Below are 18,675 nucleotides of genomic sequence, written 5' to 3' on the forward strand. Positions count from 1 at the left end.
GGATGGGACAGTGTGCCGATGGGAAGAGGCTGTGTGGCTGCAGAGAGGCTGCTGGGCACAGCCCAGAGCACTTGAGGTTGAATGAAAGGAAAACCAAAGGCAGAGACACCAAAGCATTTTCCTTTGATGCTTCTGAAGGGAGCAAGCTTGAGCTGTCACTGCAGAACAACTTGTTTCCAGAGAGGGGAGGGTTGAAATCTGTAAAACAAACCACTCTGCTACACTTCACACCTTCTTCATCTCAAATGCACATTCCTCTGGGGGGGTTCATCCTGCACACATCCATGCCATCCAATGGGAAACCTGTCACTAGCACGGTGCCTATGGGGGTCCCAGTGTCCCCAGCCTGTTGGTGGCATCACTGGTCCTTGGGTTGTGTCTGGAGGTCTGGTGAGCAACCATTGGCTCTGCAGGAAGTGCTCGTTCGCATCCTGAAGGGAATGTTTTGGGAAGGAGTTTCTCCTCCATCCCTGTCCTGGAAGAGGGCTCTGGTTGAACTTGTGTTTCCAGTTGCATGTACTGCGGATGAGCCCTGCCTGGCTTCCCTGCTCCTTTGGGATGGGTTGACCTTGCCTGGACATGGGGTACCCACCGAGCCGGGAGGATTCAGTAACACGAGAGATCAGAAGGAGCTGTTTTCTCCTGGTTGTGCCCTGCAGGAACCCAGCAGGGGATCAGCCTGTTCCCGGCATCCCGCAGCCTGCTCTTGAGGTTGCGCTTCTCCAGACACGTGGTGTCCAGACCACTGCATCCCGGTGGCTCTGCTCTGCCTGTTCCCCTCACTGGGGACACTGGGAGCTGCTGGGCTCCACCAGGCAAGCCCAAAAGCATCTGGCTGTACCCCCAGGGGTGTTGTCTATGGGACACGTGCTGCTCTTCCCTCAAGCAGCTCCTTGGGAGCCCGTGTCGCTTCCCAGCATGGCAGGGTGTCCCCCAGCAGACCTCCCGGCCACACTGGGACCTGGAGCCGTGCCTGGATTGAGGTTTTGGAGCCTGTTTGCACATTGGTGTGGCCCCAGTTCTTCCTGCAGGGGATGCTGAGACAGCCTCGGAGCAGCTACTGTGGGCTGCGTGTCTGGGCTGGGATGAGCCATCCCATCCATCCCCATCCATCCTGGTCCCCAGCAGGGTGGTGTGGTGGGTCAGGGACTTGGTGCCACTGGGCACGTTAATGGTAGATGTCCGTCCCCATCCTCTCTGTGGGAGGAAGTCTGACTGGGAAGGTTATTTTAAGGAGGGTTTGTCTGTGTGTGTTGGCTGGAGCGTGGTGGGCACTGGGCACTGAGAGCAGCACTCAGTGTCTCTGCTGGTTCCCACCGGTGGCTCACCACGGTTTCCTGAGTGGGAAAGTGGCTGTTTCATAGGAAAACATAAAGAGTGACCAATGGCACTGTGTTGGGAATGCCAGGAATGTTCACCTGGATTTCTGGGGGTGGCAGGGCAGGAATGGGGCGTGGGTAGGAGCCAGCACTCATGTAAATGTGCCTGGGAATGAAGGCAGCAGGAAGGATGTCCCTGCCTGATGACTGCTGTGGCTTTGAAGCCTGAGCTCTGGAGACCACCCTGCCCTTGGCTTGCTCCGTGGTGTGGGGCTGGGGAAGGGATGATGAAGAAGCACCGCTTGTCATTGGCTTTCCCCTACTTGTGGTGTCCAGCAGTGGCCTGGGGTGATCAGTGAGGGATGCTGGAGCATCCCAACCAAAAAAGCTGCTCTCCTGTGACAGTCCTTGCTGCTGCAGAGCTGCTGCAGAGGGGGACCAAGTGTGTTGGTTCAATCTAAGCTGGTTCAGTGTGTTTGTTCTTCATTGGCCAGGTTGGACACAGGGGCTTGGAGCAAGCTGCTCCAGTGGAAGGTGTCCCTGCCTGTGGCAGGGGTTGGAACTGGATGAGCTTTAAGGTCCCTTCCAACCCAAACCAGGCTGGGATTCTGTGATACCCCCACCAGTGAGAATGGCTGAGGACTTTGTGAAGGAACCAGCCCCAGATTCCTTTATCCCCATCACTGCTGATGGCCCAGCCTTGCAGCTGGAGCTGGGATCTGCCAAAAAACCCCGAACCACAGCATTTGCAGCGTGGCTCTAAAGCTCTCAACCTCCCCAGGCAAACCTGGACACCCTTGTCATGTGCTCATCCAGCCAGAAAAAGAGTTTTTAATGGAGAAAATCCAAGTTGTGCCATGTTGGGGAATGTGCCCGTGTGTCCGGATGCTGCTTTTCTGCCTGTCCCATTCCTTCATGGCTCCTGGGAGCTGGGGCTGTGCCGGGCGAGGCTGGTTTTGGCAGGATGCGGAGCTCTATGGGCTGTCAGAGCATTCCCAAGGGATGCAAGTGCTGGGGTAGGGGAAGTGAATTGTCCCAGTGCCCGGGCACCCGGCGCCCACCAGCACCAGGTGCTTCCTGCCTGGGTGCAGGGTGACATCGCTGCTGGATGAGTCGTCTCTGCCTGCACATGCGGAGCATGAGAGATACTGGGGGGGCTCCTTCAAGCTGTGAGTCGGCAAAATGAGCCCTGCTGCCTGCATCCCTGCCTGAATCCCTGCCTGCCCCCAGCTGTGGCTGCCCCATCCCTGGCAGCGTTCAAGGCCAGGTTGGACACAGGGGCTTGGAGCAAGCTGCTCCAGTGGAAGGGGTCCCTGCCTGTGGCAGGGGTTGGAGCTGGAGGAGCTTTAAGGTCTCTTCAGCCCAAACGAGGCTGGGATTGTATGAAGAACAGAAAACTTAGAGTAAAAGGAGTTGGTTTTTTTGGTCAATATTTGCTAAATGAAGCAATTTCTGTCTCGTTTCTCTGCATCGTTTGAAAGTTGGATTAATCCTATAGCTGTTACACAGCCCCGTGCTGCTTGGAGTCTAGCCTGGCTTGCTGTGAGTGACAAGGAGGCAGCTGGGCAGCATTGGCCATACGTAGCCTTGGGGCGAGAGCTGCCCTTGCAGCCCCATTGCCACCCTTTGAAGAGCAATGGGGTGCCTGCGTGCTGCTGCTGCTGATTCTGTTCTCACAGCAGCTCCTTGCAGCGCATGTTGTTCCCCCTGGATGTTATTTCTTCCCAGAGTCACTGCCATAGGTGCACACCTTCCATCCTGCTCAGCAGAGCCAGCCTGGGATTGCATCAGGATCTTGTTGCTGGTGGCACCCACCAGGGCTGTGGGGCTCTGCTGCTCCCCTGTGCTTTGCACACAAGTTTCACTGGAGCAGCCAGGAGCCCATGGCTGTTAAAGGATGCTCCTTCCCTTGGGAGCAACAGGGCTGGTGGGGTGATGCTGGGCCCCTTGCCTTGCTCCCCTTGGCCTTGCCAGCATCCCCTGGCTGGAGGCTTTGTCCCCTGGGCAGCCTGCAAGCAGGGGTGATGCAGCTTTGAGCTGGCCACAGGTAGAAGCAGCAGCAACATCCGCTGCAGAGCAGGTTCTCTGCAACACCGCAGAGCCACGCTGCAGCATCAAAGGGGCAAAAGGCTTTTCTGTCCACTTGAGAAGGGAGATGGAGGCTGTGAGGGAAACAAGAGGCCTGAGAAAGCCTCACAATGCACAGCGCAGGGGGTGTTAACCCTGAAACCTACTGACTGCAATAATGGCATTACAGCCCTTCTCGTTACCAGTCATTCTGCCCACATGTGTGCAGGTCCCACAGCTGAATCCTCTCCCCATCTCCCACCTGGATCAACCCAAGCTGTTAAAAACACCCCACAACCCTTCCATCATTTCCCTCTGTGCTCTCCCTTCCTGACTTCAGGGCTTTGGTCAGAGCAGCTGTGAGATGGTTTGGGGTTGGCTGCACATAAGGTGGTGTTGTTGAGCATGCCAGGCATGGGGGGTGTCTCAGGGTGCTGGGGTCTGCGTGACGTTCCCTTCTCACCATCAGCCCCTTGTTCCCTTTACAGGACTGCCCCCAGATCCTGCCCTCCACCCAGATCTACATCCCCGTTGGGGTGGTGAAACCCATCACCCTGACAGCCAAGAACCTGCCGCAGCCGCAGTCCGGGCAGCGCAACTACGAGTGCATCTTCCACATCCCCGGCAGCACCACGCGCGTCACCGCCCTGCGCTTCAACAGCACCAGCATCCAGTGCCAGAACACCTCGGTGAGTGCAGGACGGGACCCGATTCCAGCTTTGTTTGGGGGCTGCTCATCCCTGCCCTGCCCCAGAACCTTCCCATGTGGTTGTGTGGGGGTTTGCTCTCCCATGGGCAGGTAAGGGGGGGTTTCTGGTGCTTACGGGGTGTGAAGTGGGGTCCCCCAAGTGCATGTAGGGGCTGATGCTCGGGGTCTTTCCGGATGGGATCAGTGCCATTGCTGCCCTGGGGGAGCTGCCAGGGTTTAGGAGCACTTCCAAGGAAATTGGCTTTGGGAAGCTGAAGAAAGTTGCCTGGGCTGGAGCCAGCTGGCCTGGATGTTCCGGAGCCTTGCCTCCGCTTCTCCCTGCCTGCTCTTCCTTCCCCTGACACCAAGCCATTCTGCTTTACAGGCAGGATTGAGCTAACACCTTCTCAGTGTCACACTGTGTGCACCCTGCCCTGGGCGCTGCTGGTCCCAGAGCACTTCCCTCCTCCCTGCAGCCCCCAGCCATTCCCAGCTCCCACCCATCCCTGCATCTGTGGTGCATCGCCTCTGCCCCTGCTCCATGCAGCTCTGTCTGCCTTGTCCCTAAGCAAGAGGCTGTTTTATGCCCCTTCTGTACAGCAATCCTGTGCAGGGAGCCCCAGGCTCACCAGCAAACCCAGCCCAGGGTTTTAAGAGCCCCAGTGTTCCTTAGCTCTGCACTGACCTGCCCTCCCTTCTCCTTCCCATTTAATCCTTTCAAAATTTGTTTTCCATCACTCACGCAGTGAAAGCTCATTTGCAGCCTAACACCAGCGCCGAGCCCTGCTCCCCTGTCCTTTGGTGGCACATGTGACATTTAGAGGCTGTTAAAGATGAGCCCTGGCTCCCTCCCTCCTCCTGCGCTCCCAGGGATGCGGAACCTTTGGGCAGGAGGAGCATCCCGAGTGGCTGCATCCTGCCCTGGGCAGCGGTGCCTGGGGGATGCTGTAGTGCCAGGGCTCGCTCTTGGCAACACGCAGTTGGTGATGAGCAGAAATGCTCCTCATCCTGCTGCCTGGAAATGTTGTTGTTGGTCTGTGCTTGGTCTGGAGATGGATGCAGGCACAAAGTGCAAGCAGTGGGACCAGTGCGGTGTCTGCAGGGCTCTGCTGCAATGAGCCAGCATTGAGACAGCTTAAGCAAAGGTTTGTCTTCTTGCTGCTGTGTTTAGGGAAGAAAAGCATGCAGATGGAGAGCTGCCCACTGGAGCTGGCTTGGCTCCTGGTCCCTGGTGTGGATTGTGGTCCTTGCCATCATGCAGGTCTGCTCCCAGACCCAGTTTTGTCCGTCGCCTGTATGGCTCGATGTTAGTGCTTCAAGGGGAACATGATGGGTGTGTGTGCCAAGAGCGGTGATGGTGGTGGGGATCCTGGGGTCTCGCTGTTTTTGGTACCCAAGCTTGGCTGCTCTGTGTCTACCACAGCTGTGTGAGAGCTTTCCTGGGGGTCAGCCGAGCCATTTGTGTCACAGCAGAAGGCTTGGGTACATCAGGTGCCTGCTTGGTCATCTGAGGGTTGTTCTGCAACGTGTCCATGCCTGTGGGTGGAAATGGGCTGGAGCAGCCATTGTTCTCATGCAGAGTGTGGAAGAAACGTGGCCTCTTTGTCTCAGATTCCAGTGGGGACCCTGGCTGGGTGCAGAGCAGAGAGGCAGAAGCACTGGTGTCATGAACTGCATGGGCTCTGCAGCCCTTCTCCAAAGGCAAAGGACAGCTTGAGCTGTGCCTGCCTGCCCTAGGGTCCCCCCATCGAGCTGCTAGTGGTGTATATTTGACCTGGAAATCACTAGGGATGCCCTGAACATGGGGCAAACGGGATGGATGGTGCATGGGAGGCGTTGTGGGCGCAGGAGCGGATGGCAGCAGCTTGATGGGGCCGCGGTGTCAGGCAGGAGACGTGGCTTCACAGACGGCAGAAGACAGGTTTGGCTTGAGAGGAGCTGTCTTGCTTTCAGGGTCTGCTTTAACGTTTGAGGGCATTCAGCCAGGCTGCGTTCTGCAGTGGGGGATTCGCGTTCACACTTGGGTGATGTTTGTCTCCTCCATGTCTTTTCTTGCGGTCCATCTGGCTGCTCGGTAGCGCCTCGTGCTCCCGCGCCATCACCCACCCGTGACCCGCTGCGTTCTTCCATTGCAGTTCCTCCTTTGGGATAGGGTTTTAGGGATGTGGGGAAGTAGGGCGGGATGACACCCAGCCAGCAAGTGAGGGATGGATGTCCCCTCCTCTGAAAGGCATTTAAGCACACTTTTGTTTCCAGGAGTTCAGTGGGATCTAAACAAGAGGTTAATTACTCTGTGGAATTAGGGATGCTTTCCTAAATCCCGGGTGAATGGAAGGGATAATAAGTCAAGCCTGCTTAAAACTCTTCGTCTTTTGTTTAGTTTTAGTGCTTGTCAAACTCCGATGACTTGTTAGGCTTTGAAGAAAGGACGTCTTGGTTAAATATTCAGCAGGCCATTCATTAAGGTTTGAGTGTTGCCTATAAACATTGTTTGAGACACCCAATAGATCTCCAGCAAACTGAAGGGAGACCAGGCCTGGTGTTCCCCGTCATCCCACCAGAAAAAAGCCTTTTCTGCCTCCTCACTTTGGTCTCTCTTTGCTCTCCAAGAGGAAAGCAACATGAAAGGTTTTCCACGTGCATTGTAAGGAAGCAAAAAGGAAAGGCAAGATGAAGAAAATGGAATTCTTTGCTAATAAACTGGGTTTTTTTATGAATTGATTAGTTATAATCTTCTGGAAGCAGACATTTCCAGGCTTGCTTCTTGCAGTGGAGGATGGAGGAATGGTCACAGGCCTTAAATTGTGCAGGTAATGCCACTGAGTTTCATTTTCCAAGCATCCCTGCCTTTGCCCGCTCTTTCCCATCTGCCATCAAGGGGGCTCATCCTTCTGAATGCTGCAGAAAGTAAGCAGTTTTGCTGTTGGGAGGTACCACAGTGCACCCAGAACTGCTTCTAACCTTGGACTTCATCCCGTTTAGTCCTGGCCTTGGGTGTTTCTCACTGCTAAGGGTTTGGGTTTTACCCTCCAGATTGCCCTTCTTCAGGCTGAAATAGCCCCAGAGCTGCTCTTTCCCTTTAAATGTAAAAATAGGAAGAACCCCTGATCTCCTTTCCCTGAGCATTGGAGTTTGTTGTCTCAGCACTTTAAATTAAGCCTCACGCCTCAATTATTTCCCTTTCCTCTTACCCAAAGCCCTGCTTGGTGAGGAGCAGCTGTGTCACCTCCCTGGCTCCTTCCTCACTGATCCCCATGGACAGGCCATCCTATCCACCCATTTGGGCTGTGGCTTCAGAGTTCACTCCCCTCTGGCTGGAATGGCTCCACTTGTGATGTTCGCCCAGAAGCATCTTATCCCATGACAAAGTGATGTGGGTGCAGAGCAGGGTGGGTGCGTGAGTGGTACCCAGTGCGGATGCTGAGGCTGGGGAGCGCCAGGCGTGGATGTGGGAATGCAGGACCTGGTGGATTCATGTTTTCTGGGTGTTTCTTTATGGTGGGTGTTGCTCTGATGTATTCCCAGGGTTTCAGGTCCTCGCTTCCACCCTGCCAAACTTTGGGCAGGAGGAATCCAGGCAAAGGAGCTTGTGTGTGATCTGGGAGGAAGGGAGGAGATGTATGTGAAAGGAGCAAAAGGAGATCCAGAATGAGGCGCCAAGCGTTCCTATCCAATTGTGGTGTTGTGTGCATGACAGTATTTTACTAGGCCTGGGGTGTATTTATGGAAGAACATAAATCATACACATGTGCCCTGCTCCGAGTGCCTCACACCTCCAATAAAGGTATCTCTAATTAACCAGCCATGGAGAGGGAAGCAGGATTGGAGCCCATTCTCCAACAGCTCCGTTCTCCAACAAAGCCATGCTCTCTGTCCTGGCGCTGCCTGCATTTATCTTTCCTGCAGCAGTGTTTAAAGTGAAAAGGGAGTATCAGGAGAGTTTGATAGGATCCAATTAAATTCCAGCAGATAAAATAATGATGAATTGCAGTTGAGCCCTGGCGAGACGCGATGTACATTACTGCCGTCCCCGTAGTGCGGGGAAGGAGTTGAGGTCATCAACTACAGGAAAATAGGACACAGCTGCAGCCCGAGCCCTCCTCCAGGAACGCAGCCCAGGGGGATGGTGCAGATGGGAAGGAACAGGGGATGCAAGGGAAATTTGGATGTATGGGATTGCTGGCAGAGGGCAGCGGAGCCGCCCGTCTGCTGGATGCCCTCATGGGGTGTGATGGCTGTGGGGCACGCACAGCTCTTGCAGCGTGCTGGGCTGGGGCATCCCCACATGGGGACGGGGTGAGTGTGAGGATCGGGGATGGGAGGAGCACATGAGGTTGTTGGCTGTTGCTTGGGAAGATGTGAGGGTGCTGAGGCGCTGGCACAGGGTGCCCAGAGAAGCTGTGGCTGCCCCATCCCTGGCAGTGTTCAAGGCCAGGTTGGACACAGGGGCTTGGAGCAAGCTGCTCCAGTGGAAGGTGTCCCTGCCATGGCAGGGGTTGGAACTGGATGAGCTCAAGGTCCTTTCCAACCCAAATCAATCTGTGATTCTATGATTCTAAGCTGCCTGAGATAAGTTTTGGATAAACTGCCTTGAGAAAGGCTTAGCAAGGAGTCCTCTTGTCCAAGTGCCATCTGTGCCATCTGGGAATAGCCGTATCCAGGTTGGTGGGGTGGCCTGTCCTCCATCAGCTCTTTCACTCTTGCCTTGCAGGCGCCTTCCAGGAAGGGCAGTGAGGCCGGCTGGGCTAGGTAAGAAGCTGAGCAGCTCTCAGCTCTGCTGCTGACTCACTCGATGACATCCTTTCCCCCATCCCCTTCTGTGGCCGGTGCCGCATGACAGCGCTTCTCTTTCAGGCACCGTGGTTCTGCTCTTGGGGCTGTGCCTGGTTTATTTTGCTCCCAGAGGAAACATCCCTTTCCTATAACTCAGCCGCATGGCAGCATCGTGGCACATCATCCTTTGACACAGCCAGAGGGTGCTGGGCACCTCTGTAGGGTGGAAGGTGTCTGACAGCAGCACCGCAGGGTAGGTGCATCCATCCCCGCGCTGACACCCACCCTGGCATCCCCTCCCATGGCTCATCCCGGATTGCTGCCAGCCACAGTGATTGATTAACTGGGAAGTTAATAGCAGTTAAGTATTTAATGGATGTTTAGCTCCATGTTAGCTAGAAGCAGGGAGGAACCGTTGTGGTGGGACCTGCTGGCTGTCTGTGTGCTGGATCCCATGGGATGGACACATTGGTAAGCACCCCGCTCCCTGATCCTCTCTGATCCCCACCAGCTGTGGGACCTTCAGGGCTAGGAAGTGGCTGCTGCTTGGCTGTGGTTTGGTTGCTACCTCCTCTCCTGTGGGTGGAGAAGGCACCTTCCTGCTTCCCACAGCTGAAAACAGGGCATAGGAAAACATCCTTCAAAAGAAGAGATACTTTGGAAATCAGAGAGGGTCTGATGGACCTCAGTGTCCATGCGGGTTGAGCCCTGAGCCCCTGCGGCCTCAGCTCCTGCCTGCACACAGCTGAGCCATGACTCCAGCTCCAGCATCCTACAGGGACCAGAACAGCATCCAAGCCACGGATGCGCTGCCTCTTTGCAGGGCAGGTGAGAGGCTGCTGATGGACACATTATTCATTGATACCCAGGTTCCCCTGGTGATCCCAGCCGGGGTGATGCCTCCCGCTGCTTCCCTGCACCCAGCCCTGCCTGCTTCAGCTCCACAAATCCAGCATCCTCAGCACGCCTTCCTTCCCCAGAGGAGCACCATCTCTTGTGCAATCACGCTGTTGGGCTGGCACATGGAGAGTTAATGCTCTCCCTCCCTCTCCCCCCCCCTATTCTTCTTCCTCCTTCCCACCTCCCAGAAGAACTAATTTCCAAAAGCAGCCGGGGCAGAGAGATGCAAATAAGTGTTTTGGACAGCTGCAGCCTGGATGCCTTCCCGAGATGCCAGGGCCCCAAATGAGACATGTCAGAGTACAAATTGAAAATGCCAATTTCACTTACGCTGCCACGTGGCTCCTCACTGCTGAATCCTGCTCCGGCACTGCCACCGCCTTCCCCATTCCCAGCACATGCTCCCTCTGCTCCATGCGCTGGGTCTTCCCGGCTCCTCATCGTGGTCCTGCCTGGGATGTCCTTGGGTGGGTGTAGGATAGGGGAAGGTGAACGGGTTTGGACTCCCAGTGTGGTTCTGGGGACACCTTCCCTGGTGATGGGGATGTTGCTGGGAGGCTCTGGCTGCAGGTGGTGTGTAGTGGAGATGTGGCTGAAGGTCCTTTGAGCAAACACTGCAAGAGGCTTTGTGATGGGGGGCGATGGGGCTCTTATGTAGTGTGGAGATGATGGATGCTCAGGAAAGGGTTGAGTTTGCAGCTGGATGTTTTATGCCTTAAAACTGCTGCACAGAGTTGATCAGCATCAGCCTTCCTTCTGGAGACGGCTGTGTTTTGAGGTCCTTCACCCTGCATTTGAGTGGGGTGAACATAGGAGCACAAGCCAAAAGCCGTGGAGGTGTGAGCGAGGACCAGGCTTGTCTTTGCCTTTGCACCTTGTAGGGTTGAGGGAGGGAGTTGCTGTATCCATGTCCCACACTGGGCACATGCCCTGCTTTGGTGCCGTGTCTGGTGCTGGATCATGGCTGATGATGGGAGAGACTCAGCATGGAAGGGCCCAGCCCTGATAGCGAGAAGGATCCAAGTGTCTCCTGCTTCCCACAGCCACATGGCCGTCCTGGCTGCCTTTGGGGCCACATCCCTGCCTCCTGTGGGTCGAGCAGAACAGACCCTTGAAGCAGTCCCTGGTGCTGGCAGGGGGCAGATGTGCTCTGTGGGGAGTGCTGGAGGAGCTGCTGAAGCCACCTCCTCCAGGTACAGCACCGGGGCTGCGGAAGGTGATGCTGGGGCCGCTGCCGGAGCATCCACTGCTCCCTAACAAACTCCAGCAGCCCATGAATCATTCATTTAATCTCTCGTGACACGGCTGTCATTTTCCCGGGCGAGGAGCGGGGAATCTCTTGCCGAAGGAGGTCATTAGCTGTCAGGGATGGTTCCAGCTGCCTTCCTGCCTCCGTATCGACTAAACCGCTCCGCCGGCATGCGGCGGCTGTGCAGGGCATACTGATGGGCAGCCAGGAAGGGGGCTTGGGAGGAGAGGAGGCACCGGCCAGGCTGGAAAGAGCAGCAGAGGTGGGTACGTTGGGCAGCAGCGGTGCTGGGGGTCTTGGTTTGGGGTCTGCTGGAGCAGTGTCACCTTCCTACATCGCAGATCAGACCTAATGGGTTTTGGGTCTACTTAGAAACCCTCTGTTTTGCTTATTAGTATGTTTTGCCAATTCAGCCTACTGGTTTGTATGTACTGTGGTCATTGCTCTTAGACCTGTCTGTTCCTAGCTGGGGAGTCTGAACCAGGTCCCCATCCCTCTCCTCTGAGTTGATGGAGGACATCCATGTGACAGGGGTTTATGCCTCACCGGGGTGTTTTGCCTCACCAGTTTGACTCCTTCTGTCCCCTCCTGCAGTATTTCTACGAAGGGAATGACATCAGCGACCTGCCAGTCAACTTGTCCGTGGTCTGGAATGGGAACTTCGTCATCGACAACCCCCAGAACATCCAGGGTGAGTGAGGGATGGGATCGGGATGGGAAACCAGCCGCATACCCCCCAGTCTGCAGCCTACTCCTCTCCCCAACCCTGATGCAGTTTGCACCAGCATCAATCAAATGGGTTTGTTAAACAAGAGGCTTTGGCATTGAGTCCGGGGCGCTGGAGCCTCCTGCCCATGGGGGTTTCTTCCCTTGGGAGGTGCTGGCACGCACGCAGTGGGATGGGGAAGGAGTGGGTACCCGTCCCCCTTAGCCCCTGCGCCCATGTGCCGGGGGGTCCATGCTGACCCTGGCTCTCCTCCTGCCTTGCAGCCCACCTGTACAAGTGCTCGGCGCTGCGGGAGAGCTGCGGGCTGTGCCTCAAGGCTGACCCGCGCTTCGAGTGCGGCTGGTGCGTGTCGGAGCGGCGCTGCTCGCTGCGGCAGCACTGCCTGGCCTACGAGAGCAGCTGGATGCACGCCACCAGCGGCAACAGCCGCTGCACCGACCCCAAGATCACCAAGGTACACGGGGATGCTCCGTGCTGCGGGATCCCCGGGGGGGGAGATGGGGATGGGGATGGAGTCGATGCTCTCCGGTGGCACCTCGCAGCAGCCAAATCTGCATGGGGTTTAGTCCTAAACACCTCTGGTCGCCACTTGAATTTCCAAGGCTAAAATCCTCTCCCCGTGCACTCGTTTTGTGGCTCATCTCTGAGATTCCAGCCACTCCTACGTGTGACGGGAGGGTCCTGGGAAAGCCGCGGATCCGGGTTGCTGCTCCCCAGTGCTCACTAGTGCTGGTAGTTCATCATCACCCCCTTCCCTGGCAGCTTTTATGACCTTTGCTTCATAACACTGTGTATATTAACGTTCACATGCCCGTCGGGCCGGGCTCCAAGCGCGCTGGAGGGACTGCTGGGTATTTCTACTGGATACCTTCTGTTTACCCGTGTCTGGCGAGGCCTCGCTGGTGTTAATGACTGGAGTCTTAGCGCAGGATCTGGTCTGTTTGGGTTTCAGTGCCTTATCTGATGGAAGCTGGAAGTGAGAGTGGTGCCTTTTTCTGTACCGGTGTTGTGGTGTGCTGGGTGGCAGCCATGGAGGGAAAGGGAAGCCTCAGCAGCAGCTCTCCAGCCCTGAATTACTGGGAGATGCTGCAGTAGCTGCAGGTGTAGCACAAGCAGGTCTGGTAGCATTTAGGCTTGAGCTTGGTGCTGCTCTGCGTCGGTGCATTTAGAGCTGGTGGTCGGTGTGGATGTGTGTAGCTGTTGGTGTGATGCTCCTCCGGCAGCCTGCCTGTTGCCTGCTGCTTCCCACAGCCCCTCTTCTCCTACAGGCCAAGGGGAACGGCTTTAACCTACCAGAGGGGGAGATCGAGATGAGCTCTTAGGCAGAAGCTCTTCCCTGTGAGGGTGCTGAGGCGCTGGCGCAGGGTGCCCAGAGAAGCTGTGGCTGCCCCATCCCTGGCAGTGTTCAAGGCCAGGTTGGACACAGGGGCTTGGAGCAAGCTGCTCCAGTGGAAGGGGTCCCTGCCTGTGGCAGGGGCTGGAGCTGGAGGAGCTTTAAGGTCCCTTCCAACCCAAACCAGTCTGGGATCCTATGATACAGTGGTTTCAGGAGGAACTGGATCCTCCTTCCTGCCCATCCCTCTGGGCTGATGGTGTCTTCATGGTTGCTGGGCTGGGCTGGGAGACGACAGTGATTCTTCTCCCTTGGAGTGAAGAATCTCATGCCCATTGCTTGGTGGTGGGGGTAAGCCCCCTCCAAACCTCTGCAGGGTCCTGTGACCATGAAGAGCACTATCCCTTCCCTTTGGAAGGGATAACCCCTCATCATTATCACACCCTGGCTCTACTGTAGCCGTCAGAGCTGGGAACGAGCCCCCTGCTCATGCCTCTGGAGCTTGTTGATGCGAAAGGACCCTGTGAAACCAATGAGCAGGAAAGCATCGGTGTTTGTGGGCCAGGAGTTCAGGGGTGGAGGGGGAAAGGGGAGGCTGGAGCAGCCCTGCTCTCCTCCTCAGCCCCCTCCTTGTTTAGCCCTGACCTCCCCATGCTGGGTGCCAATGCTGTGATTTCATTCCGGGGCTCATTTCTCCCTGGATGCGTGGCCCTTGTCAGCTCTGCCATGGAGGAGGAGGAGCGGAACACGGGGAGCAGCTTTAACACTCATTTAGAAACACCAAACGAACACCCTCCTGGTGGAGCTGGGTCTGGGGGGAAGACCCAGGCTGATGCTGGTGGCAGCTGCTGTAATGGGCTCTGATCCTGGCCTTGGGCACTGCTGAGCTGGGTTTAGGCAGCAGCCATTCCCTGCAGCCCCAGAAGGGGTTTTACCCTGTAAGTTGTGGCTGCTTCCATGGCCCCAAGTGCTAGTCCCAGTTCTGATCCCAGAACACATCCCACAGGCTGCCTGGGTGCAAGGGGACTGGATTCCCCCTTCCATGCTGAAGATGATCAGAGCAGTGTGAATCCAGAGGACAGTGGTTAGCCCCAGAGGTGATGGCTGCAGTGGGGCTGTGCAGAAACACTCCCTGTCTCCTTCCCATTGTGTCTGCAGTGGGGTGTCTAAATCCCATCCCTCTGCTTGGACATACCTGTCATCTCCTGGCTTGTTCCTTGGGGGATTGATGGATGTGGCTGTCATTCGGGAGGTCTTTCCCCCTCTGTGGGTTCCTTACAGATGCGTTGGGATTTATCATCTCTCATCTGCTACTTAGGGGTGGATGTAGGGGAGTAACACACATCCCATGGCTGCCCATGCGGGGCATCCCCATGGCTCTGCTCCGTTGGCTGATGGGCCATGCTCTTTCTTAGCTGTTCCCTGAGACCGGCCCTAGGCAAGGAGGGACCCGTTTGACCATCACCGGAGAGAACCTGGGCCTCAAGTTTGAAGATGTTCGCTGGGGTGTTCGGGTTGGCAAAGTGATGTGCATCCCCATCGAGAGCGAGTACATCAGTGCTGAGCAGTGAGTGTCTGCAGGGGCATCACCTCGGTGGGCTGGGACAGGGCTGCTGGTGTTCACGTGGCGGCTGAAGACATGGGGCTGAACTGGGGGAGAAGTGCCTGCTGGCTGTGGTTGCCCTGGGAGGAGCTCAAAGGCTTTGGGGAAGCTGCCCCCAGCCAACAGCCACTGCCCTGGTTTCTCATGAAGCTGCTGGCAAGTTTGTTGGTGTTAGATCTGTCTCTTCCTGAAGCCAGTCCATCCCCACCGTGGCACAGGGAGCACCTCAGTGCCAGGACACTGAGCACTCCTTCCCTGCATCCCTTAGGATCGTGTGTGAGATTGGAGATGCCAGCCCGAGCAAGGTCCATGAGGCGCGGGTCGAAGTGTGTATCCGTGACTGCTCGCCCAGCTACCGAGCCACGTCCCCCAGGAGCTTCACCTTTGTGGTAGGTCCCGTGTTGGGGACAGGCTCCATGGGAGGGAGGTGATGCCGGGTGGATCAGTTGGAAAATAAGCCGTCATTTACCCACCACTTCCCCGGGGGTGCAGGTGGGGATGCTCTGGGCAGACAACGGGTCATGCTGGTTGAATCTGTCCAAGGTTGCCACTGCTCTGCTTCCTCATTGTCCTGCTGGCACTGCCGCCCTTAGCTCTGTGCCCTGCTGCCGTCCCATGGGTCTCCTTTAGCCCTGTCACCCTCGTGGGGTTATTTGGGGATGCAGATTCTGGTCCCCAGCCCTTGTGACCCCGGGGATGCTCTTTTCCTTTGGCAGACACCCACTTTCTCCCGCGTGATCCCAGCCCGGGGTCCTCTCTCCGGCGGTACCTGGATCGCCATCGAAGGCAGTCACCTCAACGCCGGCAGCAACGTCTCCGTCACCATCGGGGGACGGCCCTGTGCTTTTTCATGGTGAGGGGCACGGAGGGCGATGAGGGTGGGCAAAGGGCACCTCCAGAGGCAGCGAACCCGTGCACAGGCACCCATGCTGTTGGTGTCTGGAGGCATCCCCCCCGAAACCTCTGTGTGTCAGAGGCTGCAGGAAGAGCCCCAAGAACAGGGATTCTTCTCTAAAAGCACGAAGCCCTGAGGCATGAAGTGGATAATTTTTAGATTAGGGATGATAATGGAGCGGCTCTTTAAATATTTTCCTGCGGTAATTACTGGTTATCAGCCCTAATCGCTGCTGTTTGCAGCAGCCGCGCGATGGGAACGCTCAGGAGCTGCTCAGCCTTTCCCTTTCCCTCCTGCCTTTTGTTTCAGTTCGTGTCGGGTTATTTTTGTTTGTGTTTTTCCCCTTCTTTCTCCCTTCGCCCCCCCCCCCCCCCATAGTTTGAGAAGGGGCAAGGAGCTGGGGCATCACTGCCCCCTCTCACCCTCTTCTCGCCTGGGCACTGATGGGTTGTGTGCTCCTACCCCAGGAGAAGCGCCCGTGAGATCCGGTGCAGGACCCCCCCTGGACACAGCCCCGGTGGCTCTCCCATCCTCATCAACATCAACCGGGCAGAGCTGAGCAACCCCGAGGTGAAGTACAACTACACCGAGGACCCCACCATCCAGAAGATCGATCCCGAGTGGAGCATCAACAGGTAAATCACTGCTTATGGGGGCTGTTTTCCTCGTGGATCCCCCCACCTCCTGATGGGTACATCTCGGTGCTGCTGCTATAGCCACTGGGCCGTGCTCCAGAGACATGGTGAGAGTGAGCAATGGCTTGGCACTGGGGCCCTGCTGACTCCTGGCCTGCAGTGCTCAGCCTGGCAGGGGACAAGAGCAGAGAGCGCTTTGGATCTGCTTAATTTCAACCCGACATTTGGTGACAGCAAATAAAATGGAACTATTTCCCATCAGGGAGTTTTTGCAATGTTTACATATTTTCCTAAAAGGTTTGAATTGGCTGGAGAGGAGCCCAAGGAATCCATTAAGAGCCAGTGCCAAGGGGAAACCTTCCCCAGGCTGTTGATGAGGAGCAAAGCTCCCCAGGGGCATGGCCAAGCTCTCTGGGACAATGGGGCTCTTAACACCAACACCAAGGCATAGAGAAAGCTCCTCAGGGCTCAGCGTGTCCTGTCACCCGCTGCCTGCGTGGTGAAGGGGTTGGCAGAGAGAACCTCCTCCTCCTTGAGATGCTTTCTCATTGTGGAAACCTGGTCTCCTTTAGCTTGGGAGCTGCCTTCAGACCCCAAACCCAGATGCAGGGTGGGATGCTGGTGTTAATTAGCAGGTTTGATGTCTCTAGGGTCAGCTGAGATGGTTTGGCAGTGGTGCATGCAGATCCTGCTGGATGTGGTGGCATCTGGATAGGATAAGAGGTCCCCAAGGCATTGTGGCTCACCCAGGCTGGGGCGGATGGGTGTCTGACTGGTGAGGATGAGTGATTCCCTCCCAGAAGTGAGGACCCAGCGCTGAGCTGCCCGTCCTAACCCATTGTCTCCATGTCTCTAGTGGTGGGACGCTGCTGACTGTGACTGGCACCAACTTGGCCACCATCAAAGAGCCCAGGATCCGGGCCAAGTACGGCAGCTCTGAAAGGGAGAACGTAAGTGATGCTGGGCTGGGGCTGGGGGCAGAGCATAAGAAGGAGGAGGGATTCCCTGAGCCTTCTCCCTGCAGAGCCCCTGGCCATGAGAGCATTGAGATCTGAGTGTGCAAAACTGATGGGATGTTTGTGGGATGTGTGCAGGACAGTGATAGAGAGAGCACATCCACCCCTTGCACATCCATTGCAGACAGGAGTCTCTGCCCCAGGGTGGGATGTGGTACCTGTTGATGTAACAGCACAGGCCAGGAGATCCCAAGTCTAAACCTCATGTCCAGAGCTGCTGCTTGCAGGAGGTCCTTATGGGGTCTGATCCTGCTGGGAGCTGGGTCTGACCTCAGTTGTGCCTCCTGCAGAACTGCACCGTCTACAATGACACGACCATGGTGTGCTACGCTCCCTCAATCGACAACCCTGCACGGAGCCCTCCGGAGGTGGGCGACCGCCCGGATGAGATTGGCTTCATCATGGATAACGTCCAGGCCCTGCTCATCATCAACACCACCAACTTCGTCTACTACCCGGACCCTGTCTTTGAGCCGCTCAGCCCCACGGGGATGCTGGAGCTGAAGCCCAGCTCTCCCCTCATCCTCAAGGTAAGGCAGAGGGGTAGGGATGTGTCCCTTGATGGAGGTGGCTTTCTGTCTCTGCTGAGGCAAAGTCTGGCACTGATTTGCTTTCCATTGGGTTGGTTTAAGTGTTCCCTATTGCACAAGAACTGACAATCTCGTTCCTTGCTCCTTCAAAGGGCAGGAACCTGCTCCCACCGGCTGCTGGTAACTCCCGCCTCAACTACACGGTGCTGATCGGAGACACCCCCTGCACCCTGACGGTGTCTGAGACCCAGCTCCTGTGCGAGTCCCCCAACCTCACCGGCCAGCACAAAGTCACGGTAAGTGCTGACACTGGTGCCCTCTGAACCACGGAGGTTCAGGCTTTATCCCAGCCCTGCTCTGTGCTCATCCTCGGATGAGGACCTGATAGCTGGTGCACGTGCAGGAGCATCCTTCCTGTCCCCTGGGCATCGCTGTCCCTAACTTGCAGGACCAAATGCTTTGTTCCCTCCCCAGCACACGCAACCGGGTGTTCCTGTGCCCTGGGTGGCCCTGCCAACAGCCTCCGTTCCCCGCTGGGTGCCAAGGCACAGCCTGTGCCAAGGCAGGGGGGGTTTCCCACCCCTTTCCCTCGGTGCTGGCTCACACCCCAAGGAAGGCTCCTTTGTTAGTGGGGTTGTAGCACAGCAGTGCTCGTGCTCCAGGACCCCGCCAGGTTGAAAGGGACCCAGCACAGTCCCCCCACCAGGCTTCCCAGCCATGGGGGAACTCGCTTCACATCTCATCTGTTAATGTAACGTTGCCTGAATGAGACATCAAACTCTGCCTGTTCCACACGCACGCTGGCAGCGTGTGTCCTGCATCCCATTAAAGCATCCTGCACTGCTCCGGATCAGCTCCTGCTATCCCTGCATCCTTCCTCCTCTCGGCTGGGAGTCATCCTCCAGCTCTAGGCATAGTGGGAAGGGCTGTCCTTGTGACT

General features: G+C 56.6%; 1 protein-coding gene across 1 annotated transcript in view; it reads left to right on the forward strand.

Annotated features, from left to right (window-relative positions):
* PLXNA1 (plexin A1) overlaps window positions 1–18,675 on the forward strand; it is a gene marked incomplete at both ends in the record, with an annotated part of 89,668 nt that overhangs the window by 47,264 nt on the left and 23,729 nt on the right. Inside the window, 10 exons of the mRNA XM_080625509.1 lie at window positions 3,875–4,075; window positions 11,591–11,687; window positions 11,987–12,177; window positions 14,472–14,623; window positions 14,928–15,048; window positions 15,376–15,512; window positions 16,022–16,189; window positions 17,046–17,139; window positions 17,496–17,735; window positions 17,888–18,031. Of these exons, the coding sequence (XP_080481635.1) occupies window positions 3,875–4,075; window positions 11,591–11,687; window positions 11,987–12,177; window positions 14,472–14,623; window positions 14,928–15,048; window positions 15,376–15,512; window positions 16,022–16,189; window positions 17,046–17,139; window positions 17,496–17,735; window positions 17,888–18,031 (1,545 nt within the window). The remainder of the gene's footprint in view (window positions 1–3,874; window positions 4,076–11,590; window positions 11,688–11,986; window positions 12,178–14,471; window positions 14,624–14,927; window positions 15,049–15,375; window positions 15,513–16,021; window positions 16,190–17,045; window positions 17,140–17,495; window positions 17,736–17,887; window positions 18,032–18,675) is intronic.

This window comes from Psittacula echo (assembly GCF_963264785.1).
Source record: "Psittacula echo genome assembly, chromosome: 9".
Classification (NCBI taxonomy): Eukaryota; Metazoa; Chordata; class Aves; order Psittaciformes; family Psittacidae; genus Psittacula; species Psittacula echo.